The 14,252-nt window shown below is 42.6% G+C and overlaps 1 protein-coding gene across 6 annotated transcripts in view; it reads left to right on the top strand.

The window, feature by feature from the left end:
* The first annotated feature begins 1,901 nt into the window (after nt 1-1,901).
* PPP2R3B (protein phosphatase 2 regulatory subunit B''beta) overlaps nt 1,902-14,252 on the top strand; it is a 95,650-nt gene continuing 83,299 nt past the window's right edge. For 3 of the 6 annotated variants that reach the window (XM_073353835.1, XM_073353797.1, XM_073353846.1), the window contains exons 1-2: nt 2,004-2,231; nt 4,801-5,261. In XM_073353835.1, coding sequence (XP_073209936.1) covers nt 4,911-5,261 — 351 coding nt within the window. In that variant the 5' untranslated portion in view covers nt 2,004-2,231; nt 4,801-4,910. The other 3 variants (XM_073353807.2, XM_073353827.1, XM_073353817.1) reach the window with 3 other exon arrangements.

Raw genomic sequence — 14,252 nt, 5'->3', positions numbered from 1 at the left:
AATCTTAGCTTCCTCTCATCTATTGCCTCTTTTGTTCACTCTTCACAGGTGGAGGAGCAAGCCCACTTTTTCACTTCTCCTAGATTCACCTAATCTCAAACTCAGGATATGTCTACACTGCAATAAAACACCTGGAGTTGGCCTGTGTCAGCTAACTCAGGCTTGCAGAAGTCAGGCTGCAGGCCTATAAAATTGTGATGTAGATATCTGACCTTGTGCTGGAGCCTTGGCTCTGGGATGCTCCCCACCTGTGGGATCCTAGAGCCCAGGCTCCAGCCCAAGCCCAATATCTTCACCGCAGTTTTACAGCCCTGCAACCTGAGTCAGCTGAGATGGGCCAGCCGTGGGTGTTTTATTGCAGTGTAGACACTCTCTATTCCTTCCTTCTGAACCACTGCATTCCATTCCAACTTCTTTGTTGCTGCTTCATGTAGATGATAAAGTAGGGAAAGAACATCTCCAATGCTGTCCCAGTCCTGGAACACTGACTTTGAAAGACTGCCATTCCACCACTACACAGAAGATGCCAAAGGAAGCCATCAGCAAATAGATTAAATTTAGCTAAATCCTTTCTTTCACTTCACTGTGATACATGGATGATATATATATGAAAGGAGGTGAAACCATATCAGAAGAGAGGGTGGGGGATTCTGGGTACAAGTACAGAGGGCCTGCAGCTGTAGTGAGCGGATGCCAATAGGTGAGTGAAAAATTGTGTGTGCAAGGGTATGAGCACATGTCCCTCTTAACCCCCCTCAATCCCCCAAGCCTATCCAGAAAGTCCCAGAAGTTGATTTGTGAAATTTATACAAAGTGTGAAACTACACAGAGGTTTTGAGGCTGGAGAGAAAGATAAACAGTGAAGTGAACTACATGGCAGGGAGTGGCTCTCAAACGGTGAGAAGTTCTTAATAGAGAGATTGTCTATCATCTACCTTTACATTCACCATCGCCAGGCTTCACCTCACCTCCCATTTGCTATCACATGAACCACCTTTCCTCCCATTTGCAACCCCACCATAGCATTCCTATGGCAACTACAGCAATTGCTTACATAGAAACGCAATCGGAAAATATTTAATGTATTTTTAGCTCTCTTTTAACAGAACGTAACAGCTGGAAACAAGAAGAGCCAGCATCACGTGATTAGTCAGCTCTCTTCAGGATACCAGCAAGTACACTGTGGACCATGAGCCACAGATTGGCAACTATTGCCAAGAGAGTTGCCATTCTTGAGGGTTTGGGGTGGGGGTGGGAGAGGGCCTAGGAGGGGCATAGGAACATGGTGGCAAATGGCACTGACATGCAGCAGCACCCTGCGTTGCACCTACTTGACCTCAGAGACAAGCTGGGCCCCTACATTGTGCCTCTTATGTTGGGATGCACTATGAGGCCAGGCGGGAGCTTCCCCAACCCCGGGCTGCCCCCCTTCACCCACAGGGTTCAGGAGGCTCCCAAGAGGGAGGGAGGGAACCCTGGTGATGCTGATGGCAGTGGCACAGGGGGTTACAGGAGGGTGCTAGGCAGCCATGGTGGGAGCCTGCAGGGCATGGGGGAGGGGGAGGGGTGTATGGGGGCCGACACGGGGCGTTACACCACACAGGCGGCCGGGAAAGGACGGGAGGGGTCACAGAGCGCCCAGCGCACCGCACAGGCTGCTGGGAAAGGAGAAGTAGACGGGAGGGGAAGCCAGGGGGGTGGGGTGGTGTCGTCACACCGCACAGGCTGCTGGGAAGGCGAGGCGCCCGCACGGCAACGTCAGGACGCAGCAGCCTCCCGGCGTGGCTGTGGTTCCTTCCAGCCACGTGCCCCCCTGTCACCCTGGCAACCGGGAGCAGCTTCTCGCGGGGAGACTCTCGTGAGAGTTGCGGCTGTATAAAGGGCCCGCTCTCGGGCGGGGCGGGCCGGAAGGCGCGGCGCGGCGGCGGCGGGTTTGAAGGGAGCGGCGGGAGGTGAGACGTGAAGCCGCCGCTGCCCCGCCCCGCCCGGCCGGGGTATTGCTGGGGAGCGCGGGGCGGTCCGGGCCCTGGGTGGCTGCAGCCCCGTTTCCCAGCGGGTCCGTCCCGCAGCCCGGCGCCGAGCTGAGGGGAAGGAAACACGGAGCTGAGTGCGGCAGGGGCCTGGCCGCCGCCCGGGGTTGGGGCGGGGGCCACGGGGCAGAGGAGAGGCTGAGCAGGGGCAGAGCCCTCAGTGGTCCCTCTAGTCCGGAGTGCCCTGTCTTCAGAAGTGGGGTAATTATCAAGGGATCCATCCCCTGTTGTCCCGTCTCAGCTTCTGGGAGTGCGAGGTTTCGTGTGGCCAGAAGGAGGGTGGGGTCGCATCTCTGATGATCTTGGCTAAGGGCTAGAGTGACCACATCTCAAATGTGAAAAATCAGGCTGGGGTAAAACAAAGCCCCTAATATTGGAACAGTCTGGTCACCCTACGAATAACCATGGGTGGACCTATCTTCCATGAATGTAGCTAATTCTTCTTTGAACCAAGTTATAGTTCTGGCTTTAGTCACATCCCCTGGTGACCAGTTCAAGAGGTTGACTGTGCATTGGGTGAAGTACTTCCTTATGATAGCTTTAAACCTGTTGTCTTTTAGTTTCATGACTCATGACCCGCACCAAGGCACCCTGGTTCTCTCTTTGTACGGGATGGAGTCTATCAGGAGACAGACCATAGAAGTGAACAGTCCTGCAGTGAGCTGGGTGGGATGGGCCACTCAATGAGTTTCTTCCGTGTCATATCCTTGCTATTCCACAAACAGTGTATGAGTTCAACACCATGGATAACTCTGATTTCATAAACACAATATCTGAAAAGTTATAGTAACCAACGGAAGGGAGGCGAGGGGAAGAGATAAAGTTGATCATTTAACTAGCTCTGCCTGCCTTGTCTTGAGTGCTTAATTACAACCATTATCATTGCATAGTGTGTTTTGGCTGCCTCTCTCAGGCATGCTTTCCCTGCAGAAAATTACTGCAAAATCAACATGGATGTTATGGAATCAAAATTGTAAATTTTGTAAATTGTATGCAATTGTATGCAAAATTGTATGCAATTTAGGGAAAGCTGAATCTTTACTCTGCCCTTATTTGTTGACACCCTAGAATATGGATTTTTTTTGAAAGCATCTCCATGGTTTACGGTACACAAATCACGTTGGCTTTCAATGTTACATGTGCTCCTAATTCACTTAGATAATAGAAAATCCCAACCTGCAAATACATAGTGGAACATCTGACTTGCAGTTAATTCTGATTCACTCTGTCTTGGTTTGAGTTAGTGTCGTGATCTGCAAACAAACCATATCTAAAGAAAATCTGAGTAAGTGGTGTTATAGATGTTTAAAGGTTCCTGAGTTTGTCCATTATTGTGACGCATGCTAGCTGGAAGACTGGATAAAGGCTCAAACTTCCTAATTTTAAACGTATGTAAATTATGGTGCTAACAAAAGCTTTTCTTCCTTAACTGAGGTTTTAATAAAAATAATTACAACTATTTTGCATATCCATAAAGCCTTCCGCCTAAGGATAAGAATGCTTTGCAAACATTAAGTCCCTTTGACAGGTTTTTTTACAGACGTGGTGACTGAGATATCGGTCAACTACAGAACTAGGATAGAACGCAGATTTTTTTTTTTAGTATTTTGCATTAGCCCTTTGCTTCTTTCCTTAAATTTTGAACTCGGGCATGCTCAACCTGGAGTTTTGCCTCAGAAGTGAGAGTAATTCAAAGCTGAAAGGTCTTGCAGCCATCCCAACACTTAAAGCCATCATAGGTTTGCGTTGGCTTTTAAAAAAAACTGAACATTCCATACATTGTAAAGGTTAATAACATTAAGTTGTACTTTCAACACTGATTTGTGGTGTTCTGACTGAGACATAAAAATCAAATAGTCTGAAGACAGCACTGTATCATAACTGTATTAACTTGATAAAAAATTTCATTTAGGATTATACTGATAAATCATTAAAACTGAGACAAAGGGATCATATTTTAAGGCATAAGCATAAGATGTGGAATTAAGGTTGAGTTTTCAACTTTAACTCTGCATTTCCTGACTCAAACGCTTGGTATTTCAATCTTAACATTTCATTAATACTAACTTCTTTTGCTTGGAATTTCATTGTTTGCATGTAATGGCTCTGTAGTATCAGTCAGGTTCAAAGCCTTATTTAAGACCCACTTCTATTTTCATTTAAAAAAAAAAGCCCTTGAAACTTTGCACATCTACACTCACAGAAAGGAAGGTGGGTTTTTTGGCAAAGTTGGAAGTAAATGTCTGAAAAGTATTAGGGCTTGTTTTCATGTACAGTCTACAGCAGTAAAAGCTTTAGTGAAAACACTCCTAGGCTGACAGGAGAGCTTCTCCCATTGGTGTAGTTAATCCACCTCCCTCAGAAGTGGTAACTATGTTGACAGGAGAAGCTCTCCTGTCCACATAGCACTGTCTATGTGGTGGAAGGTTAAGTTGGTAAAACTAAGTTGCTTAGGGGTGTGGATTTTTCACACCCTGAGCAACGTAGTTATACTGATATTGGTCTGTAGTGTAGACCAGATAAATTATCTCTTATGCTAAGATTGTACAGGATGGGGACTCAGAGGAACAATCTTCACAGCCCAAATTAGTTTTAAAAGCCTTTTAATAGATTGTCACTAATCCATAGTTGATGGAATATGATCTGATTCTCATTTATTTGTATGTTTGTCATCAAGCCTTGTATCTGAGTTTGTACCATGTGGAATTAGTTAAGTCTTGACATCTTGTTGCAATCATAATATTAAGCAATAAAATCTTTCTTTTAACAGGCATCTTGGATTTTGTGCAACAGAGTGAAAGACAGTGGAATAAGCAGTGAAACGTTTTTAATCTGGTTGACTTGAGTTCCTTTGTTGGAACAAAAGTAAACTGGTAGAAGATGCTGGCTGGGAAAGTTTTGCAACCTGTACTAAAAATGAAAGTGGATGAACTCTTCCTGTGCTGGCTCAGTCAGCCTACAACCCAGTCGATGTTAAAGGATTGTTTGAGAAGGATCAAGAATGAAGAGAAGACTGAAATTGGTAGTGGAGATGCTGGGGACAGTGAACCTCTCATTTTTACTAATAAAACCTCCAAATCTAAACAAAGTATGCTAGATAACCTGATATCTCCTTTGGTGACTCCTTCCAGTCCTCCTCATCTTTCCACAGCTCTCCCCCTAGGAACTTCAACTAGCCCAAGAAACCTATCTAATATTAGAGGAATACGTAGGTCTGCAGGGACAAGAACAGTAAGTTCCTTTACTTTGAGACTTGAATTAGAATACCTTTTGTAATAGGTGAACCTAAGGTGTGTGGTGTTGATGAGTTATGAGGCTGTTTTTGTTTCACCACTGCATTCAATCAAAAAGTGAGTTAGTGGCATAAATAGCTAGTGTTCGCTAATACTTGTCTAAACTACCAAGAGACTGGTTTCAAAATAGCAGCCGTGTTAGTCTGTATCTGTAAAAGGAAAAGGAGTACTTGTGGCACCTTAGAGACTAACAAATTTGAGCATAAGCTTTCGTGAGCTACATCGATTGCATCTGATGAGGTGAGCTGTAGCTCACGAAAGCTTATGTTCAAATAAATTTGTTAGTCTCTAAGGTGCCGCAAGTACTCCTTTTCTTTTTACCAAGAGACTGATAATCTTATAGCTGATTGAAGATTACTCAAAACAAGAAACTTCCAAGCATTTTGTTTCCCTCTGGAATCTCCAGTTCTCCAAAATCAACAATGGTGGTAGTTATTCAGTACCGTGAAGTGTAACGAAGTAATGTAAAAGGACACTTGCCAGCAAGTTAAAGAAGTATGGGCTGGATGAATGGACTATAAGGTGGATAGAAAGCTGGCTAGATTGTCGGGCTCAACGGGTAGTGATCAATGGCTCCATGTCTAGTTGGCAGCCCGTATCAAGTGGAGTGCCCCAGGGGTCTGTCCTGGGGCCGGTTTTGTTCAATATCTTCATAAATGATCTGGAGGATGGTGTGGATTGCACCCTCAGCAAGTTTGCAGATGACACTAAACTGGGAGGTGAGGTAGATACGCTGGAGGGTAGGGATAAGATACAGAGGGACCTAGACAAATTGGAGGATTGGGCCAAAAGAAATCTGATGAGATTCAACAAGGACAAGTGCAGAGTCCTGCACTTAGGACGGAAGAATCCAATGCACCGCTACAGACTAGGGACCGAATGGCTCGGCAGCAGTTCTGCAGAAAAGGATCTAGGGGTTACAGTGGACGAGAAGTTGGATATGAGTCAACAGTGTGCCCTTGTTGCCAAGAAGGCCAATGGCATTTTGGGATGTATAAGTAGGGGCATTGCCAGCAGATCGAGGGATGTGATCGTTCCCCCGTATTTGACATTGGTGAGGCCTCATCTGGAGTACTCTGTCCAGATTTGGGCCCCCACACTACAAGAAGGATGTGGAAAAATTGGAAAGAGTCCAGCGGAGGGCAACAAAAATGGTTAGGGGACTGGAACACATGAGTTATAAGGAGAGGCTGAGGGAACTGAGGATGTTTAGTCAGCGGAGGAGAAGAATGAGGGGGGATTTGATAGCTGCTTTCAACTACTGGAAAGGGGATTCCAAAGAGGATGGCTCTAGACTGTTCTCAGTGGTAGCAGATGACAGAAAAGGAGTAATGGTCTCAAGTTGCAGTGGGGGAGATTTAGGTTGGATATTAGGAAAACCTTTTTCACTAGGAGGGTGGTGAAACACTGGAATGCGTTACCTAGGGAGGTGGTGGAATCTCCTTCCTTAGAAGTTTTTAAGGTCAGGCTTGACAAAGCCCTGGCTGGGATGATTTAGTCAGGAATTGGTCCTGCTTTGAGCAGGGGGTTGGACTAGATGACCTCCTGAGGTCCCTTCCAACCCTGATATTCTAGGACACTAAACTCTGACAAATATAATATCGTACAATCTGAGCTGTATATCTCTGTTGCAACTCTTACTAGATGCTAAACGTACCACAGTGAATGCTACATGTGCAGGAAAATAATTTCCTCCTATAGAGGATTAGAAATTGCAGAAATTTGTTGATTTTAGTTGTAGAGTAGCTGCTTTAATGAACTTAGCATCTAAGATCTGATCTACACTGTGGGCGGAGGGGGATCGATCTAAGTTACGCAACTTCAGCTACACAAATAATGTAGCTGAAGTCGACATACTTAAATCTACACACCGTGGTGTCTTTACTGCAGTGAGTCGACTGCTGATGCTCCCCCGTCGACGCCGCCTAGTCTAGACGCAATAAATTGACCCCTGCTGGATCAATCACTGCCAGTTGATTCAGCGGGTAATGTAGGCAAGCCTAATAAGTTAGTATCCACTCCTATGTGGGTGTGCGTCTGATAAAATCTACTACTGGTTGGATTTACAAGCTATGCTAGTGTCTGAAATTGGTATTAGGGATTTCATTTGACTAAAGATGTGGAGTAGAGCTTTACAAACTAACATCTCTGGTTGGAAGCTCAAGTTCACTGATTATCCAAGGGCCACATGTCACTTTTCCTGGTGCTAATACAGAGCAGTGTACTTTACTAGAGTTTGAAAAATTTTCCATACACACCTAACTCTACAAAGGGAGTGGTACTATCTACCAGTAGAGGGACAACATCCTGGTGAGAAGCCTAGGCCCAGATTTTTAAACGTAGTTAGGTGTTGCTTTTGTTCAGCATTGCAAAACCTAAGTATCTTTGCCTTAGGCGTCTAAATCACTTTGAAAATGAGGCTTAAACTCCTAAGTCAGTTCATTGCAGTGCTGAGTGAAGAAACATTTAAATCCCTTTAAAAATCTAGGCCTTAGTCCCTTGTTATCCTTAGGCTCTAGGAAGGTTAACTAATATTTTGCCTTTGCTTCTGGAGGGTCATCACTTGTATCCTTTTCTGCTTAGTAGATGTATAACTTGAAGTTCTATCAGTATTGTGTAGAGGCTGAATGATTTATTGCCTCAGACTTTGTGGGAATCTGGTTTTAAGTATGTGCTTTTCTTTCCACTTGTTCGATTTATGATGGGCACAGGTGCTTTCAGTTTGAATTCTCAGTGGAAGACTGCTAGCTGTAGAATTTCTTATCCAGGAAATCAGAATGAGTCAATCTTGCTTTTTTCCCCCCCCCCCAATACCAGTAGCTGCAGAGTGGTCGTAACATTTCTCAGTGAAAAAATCCTCCAGAAATTCTTTATTGTGAAAGCATCATAACGTAGAACGAAAGTGAAGAACCTTAGTTATGTGGACTAATGCTCTTTTGTTATCCAGATACTATGACTGTATTACAAATGCGTGAATTCATAGAAATTGCATATCAGAGTAGTATTGGAGCCAGTTTGGTTTTTTTATTCCTTCCTAGTACAGTAAGGCTAAGTCTGGTATCTGTTTTCCAGCACTTTCCTGACTGGCAAGGAAAAGCTAAGGATTGAGGATGGAGGGGTGGGGAATTTAGGTGGATCATTGGTGGATTTACAGCTTGCTATAGTTAAAAAGAAACAAAAAAACCTGTGACCCGGTCATCCAGTTTTTGTGCCCATCTTTCTGCATGAATCTGTCCAGGTCCAGACAGGAGCTCTGAGTACAGGAATACTATTTGTGTGGAAGCCCAGGGACGAACACTTACTGACTCTAGAAGCCAAATCTCAGACTCAGTAGCCCTATAGATGAAGTAGTGTTGATTATACAGACATATCCATAAAATAGCATGTGGCGATATACCTTTTAATCAAAGAAAAGGCTAGCTTTCTAAAAGACTAGGTCTGAGGGAAAGATGTATTGCTGCTTATCCTTAATTTAATTTGGTTCTGCCATAGAGCAGAGTACCAGGTAAACAGATGTGAAGACATTTTCTTTCTCGCTGTAGTGATAAACTTACCAGGCACCATATTTTGTACAGAACCTCAGACTTGATTGCACTTTAACAGTAAGTAATAGTTTTGTCAGTAGGTGGTATGTTTCTAAGCTCTCCTTTCATAAAGCTCCTGACTTATAGTGAAGGCCTCAAGTATTGGGCAGTGTTGCAGAATTTGCTGCAGAACTGTTCTAAATTTTTAATCTTTTAAAAAAAAAAATGGCAGCTAGCCTTCACTGTTACGACAAAATCCTAAAAATGAGAATTGAGTGTAAACCAATGCAGAGTCTTCATGCAGTCTGAAATTATTTCTGAGGGCTTGTTTAAACAGTGTGGTAATGTGCACTCAAGGGGTGTGAATTCTCAAGCACTTCAACATGATGCACACGAACTGGCCCTTGAAGATCTTGCTGGCATGAGCTAAAAGTTCTTAGTGCCCGTTAACATAGTGCTGTTTGAAATGGGACTGCAAGGGCCAGTTAGTGCACAACATGTTGATGGGTTTTAGAATTCACACTCCTTGAGCATGTATTGCCGTACTGTGTAGACAAGCCCAGAGCTGCCTCATCTCCGTGGGCTGATAAAATGTTGGTTTAAAAGTTAAATATCAACACTACTGAATATTATAGCAAAAACATCCAACTGTCATCCTAAATTGCTTTCCAGACACTTTCAAGTCAGAAACTACCACTAACCTAATCAAGTTGCCCAATTTCCAGTTTCCCCCTCTTCTTTAACTGCTTATATGGTTTACTTGTGTTGTCTCTGCAAAGTCTGCAGCATGTTATAAACTGAAAATGGCAACATAAAAATTAACCTGTTTAAATGTGTGGCCTAATTCATCGCTGTTCTATGGACCTTTTAAAGTGTGAAGAGGTGTAAGACCCCCCTGGACAGCACTACTAGTGCGGTAGGGGTTCCTGCCAGTAACTGGGGCAGACTGTGCGTGGGTCAGAGAAGACACGGTGAAGGCAGATCAGAGACAGGAGCCATGGGGGGCAGATCGGAAGTGGGAGAATCTAGCTGGGGCAAACCTGTGCCCCAGGAATTGTCTGTGCAGTGGCTCATAGGAGTGCTTGCAACAGGACCACAAGTTAAGGCATCCCGTGACACAAGGATACAACATCTGATCTATGGGATTGCTGTACTAGCTTTTTAGTACTGTATTCATTTTCACATCTAGTCCAGTAACCTGCAGTTTTGAATTTAAATAAAGGTGCCCCAGAACTCAGTGTAGAGTAGAAGTGTGCTACAGAATTTGCCTAGTTTCTTGATTTATAATAGTGCAGTGGCAATAGTTGCCTCTTGTTTGAGGCCTGAAAACAACTTATTAGGCGTTTCATTATCTGTAGGCTTAAAGTTCCATTATAGCAGAGCAGATGGCAAATGAATGAGTTGGTCTTCCATTACCAAACATAGGCAAAACTACTGAAGTCACAACCTCTCACATTTCAGTGCAATAGGCACCAGAATTTATCTGTAATGTAAGGATAATTTTATAAATATACTAAAAGTAATAACTATTTGACAGCAAGGAATTGCAACAGTTCTTGTTTGAACTGTTGTCCTTGGTGACAACAATAGAAAAAAATGATGGTCTGGTGAGAGAATTTTCATGTTTCTAACAAATGTATAGTGGGAGGAAAACTAAAATTTTGGCAAAAAATACACTTGGGATTTGGTTCCATGGTTGTCACTAGAAACCCTTTGAAGGATATTGGAGTCTTACAGATTACAGTTGTTTAATCTACTCCATTCTTCAGACAATACTTAAGAGGGGAAAGAAAATCTTTTGAAGTTAATATTACTCAGTTTGCTTGGCAATCTGAATGCTCTGCAAACTGTGTACCGCAGCTAGCCCAATGCATCTAACAATCTACTTCCCCAATTAAGTATACCAGTTGTTAAAGAGAACTGAAAATGTACTCATAATGGGGAGTAGGGGAAGTCATAAATGAAAATCTAACTTTCATTTAGATAGTGGAGTGGCTTTTATAATACTGTTTAGAAATGACCCTTATAAGCTCAGTTCCCACCCAAAATTTGGGTCTAAGCTACAGAAAACTTATATGAACACTGGTCTAATTTTATTATCAGCTGAAGTGAACCTTCATCTTAAATGTTTCTCTTCTATAAAACACAGTATGTTTAAGAAATAAAAGTTGCTTTTGAATAATGTGCATTTGCTGGGTACGTCAACCCTTAAAATAACACCCTTGGTATAATGGCAGGTTCTCCTATGGCTGCTAACTTTCTTATAGATTCCAGAATCTACCCTTTTGTCCTTCAGATGCATTCACAAACCACCCATTACAATGTTAATAGAATGCATCTGTTTGTGTATGTGTACTTAAGCATGCTTCCAAGATGAGTTCAAACAGATTTACCTACAGCTAGTTTAAATATAAGTGAAGTTTGGAATCCTAATCTTCCATAAATGAAAAACAAGTTCCTAATTGTAAAAATAGCTTGTAATATAGCTTCAGTAATCCAAATTTAGGTTCTAAACAGGAACCATAAAAGAGATAGGAAAAAAATTAAGATACAATATTGTAGCATTTGGGACTATGTACCAAAAGGTGATATAAGAGAAGGGTCCTACTTCTAATCAGGAATAGTGGAAGAATGAACAGAATTTCTTAGAGCTGCCCAAAATTTCACTATAGCCAACTTCTTTAAAAGTCTCTGCTCTTTTAACTGCAGAAGGGAAATGTATGAATGCGCTTTGCAGTTACTGAAGTATATATTTTCTTTCGGGCAGAGGCCTCTTCCATCACAACCTTTGGTACATTTGGGCTGAGTCACTGAATTCTGATATCCATTTCTGGAATTATCACAAATAACATACAGGGCATGCAGTGGTGCTGAATACCTACAAACAAATAGATTTCAGGAGATAACAATGAGACCTGAATTATAATTCTCTTTGGGGTTAGTCTCTATAAAAGGGTTTTGGGTCCTGAGAAAACAGGTCTTATCTGAAGGGAGGAAAATCTTGTTTCTCCTGGGCCTTATTCCCCACACAGTCAGGGGAGAGGCAGGAAGAAAGATGATTGAGACAGTCCTCCGCTAATGTAGAACATAGAGTACACCCTTCTTTAGCCAGTAAAAGTGCCAGTCATATTTGAAGATAAGCTGTGTTTGTGCTACATCAAAGCCACTGATGATTCAAGCAGCTAAGAGCCAGTAAGTTAGAGGATGAAGACTTGGAAGGAGTTAGTTTGTGTGCTGTTGCATGGACAGCATAAAGGATACTCATTGTGGTATGTGCTTCCATGATCTGTCCTGAACCAAATCTGGCACATTAGAGTGGGATGCCTGTGAGGAACAGATGTCTGTCATTCAGCCATCATGTTTAGGTCTGGGTTTTTTCATCTTGCTTTCACTGGGTCAATGTCAAAGATGACTTTTGCAGGGAAGTTGGTAGGCATTCAGAGCAGCTGACTACACCACTTTGGAGAGAAGGATCTGTTTAGTTAGAAAATGGATCTATTCATTCTACTTGAATTTTTACCATTTGATGTTTTCAATCATTTGGAGATGCTTCATGTGACTGGTGTCCAACTCCTTTTCAATCTTAACAGTACATGCCATGTTTCAGTCACATATGTCAAAAAACTGACCACTGAAGCATTTATATAATCCTCAGCTTTGTGTCTACTTATCTTAGTAGCCCAGATTGATACTCTGGTTTTGAAAACTGAGAAAGCAGGTGCAGAATTGAACTTGATTTGTTTTAAGTTATGTAAAGTTACTTTACTTGTAAAGTCCACCAACTAATTTTAACCTGGGTTTCACTTTATTTTTGCTCTTAAATATTCACACAGAGAAAATGCCCTCATTGCATAAACTCTTTATATATTATTTTACTTGTTTTTACTTTACTATTTTATTTACCTCTCCGAACCCAAAACCAACCTGAGAACTTGCTTAGATAACTTAATATCATGATACAGCTCATAGATAAATAACTAGCTTTTGAATAAGGGATGTTTTACAAAGTTTACTTTTCTTGTATAGTCTTTCAGTGTTGATGATGGAAGTTATATTAATTAACACTGCTTTTTTGGAGAAAAATTTAAAACCTGTAGTCTTGAGTTTAAATGCAACTATACAAAAGCTACATTAAAGGAATGTTAAGGTTGCAAAGTCAAGCACTCAAAGGTTAAGAAAAGCCAGAATTAAGGTTGCACAATTCAACTTTAATTTTGCCCTCGTGTGTGTGCATTGATTTATATGATCACTGTTTCCCACAGGACCCCCTGCCTCACTCAGTGTACAGGAGACTTATAACTTGACCAAACTTGGGGAGATTTTCTCAGGCAACAAAAGGCATGTCCCTAGCACCAGCCTATATTGTGGTCCAAGAGAATCATCTTACTGAACCACCATTGAGGCTGCCCAGATCCTGCCCCAAGGAGTTATCCAGGGCAGTAAACTGCTTCATCAATCCTGAGTGCCTATAACTTGTATCAAAGCCGAGTTAGCAAGCACTGCAAATAACTATTGCCCAACTTTCATGAAATGATCATGTGTGTGCAGGTAGTCTTCTCAAACAGCATGGATTCTCTCTGCCTGAAACCACCAACCAACAGCCTCCCCTGCATTCCCAGAGTATAGTACATTCACTCACGAAGTTCTGGGCATTCTAAAAGAGTCCTGACTCAAGACTTGGGAATCTACCCCATGCCCTTCCTGGCTCTTGGGAGTCATGAATAACTGGGTGCCACTGAAATAGCCAATGCATCTTTCAGAGAAGGAATCTTCCCATCCTTTTTCAAACACGCAATAGTCTGACCAACGCTGAAGAACCCCACTGTGGATACTTAGACCTAGCCAACTATTCCAAGTTTCAAACCTCCTATTCCTGAGCAAGCTCACAGCGAAACTAACAAAAGGCCAATGACAAGCTTGTCTAAGTGAAGCTAACATTCTGTACCTGGAATAGTCTGGATTTAGGCCAGGACATGGAACTGAAACTGCTATAATGGCACTAATGGACGATTTCTCAGTGGATAGAGAACAGACATCCATTCTCATCCTCCGGTACCTCTCTTCTGCATTTAACACATGACTATGATATACTGCTGTATCACTTGAGAGAGAGATGGTGGGGTCCAGAATAATGCACTAAAATGGTTTGAGAGTTTCCTGGAGGGATTCACCCAGTAAGTAGTGATGGGAAACTGCATCTCCACCACTAGACCCCTCACTTGTAGAGTTCCACAGGGAGAGTTCTCTGTCCAGTCATTTTCAACATCTGCATGTAACCACTATGTGAACTGCGTCAGACAATATGTAATCCAGTGCCACTAATATGTAGATGATACACAGCTCTATTTATCCTTCACCATATATGCCCAAATCACTGCCACCAAGATGTCCTAGTGTTTGGATGA

This window comes from Lepidochelys kempii, chromosome 1, assembly GCF_965140285.1.
Source record: "Lepidochelys kempii isolate rLepKem1 chromosome 1, rLepKem1.hap1, whole genome shotgun sequence".
Lineage (NCBI taxonomy): Eukaryota > Metazoa > Chordata > Testudines > Cheloniidae > Lepidochelys > Lepidochelys kempii.
The sequence above is the reverse complement of the archived record's forward strand: the minus strand, read 5'-3'. Positions and strand labels throughout refer to the sequence as shown.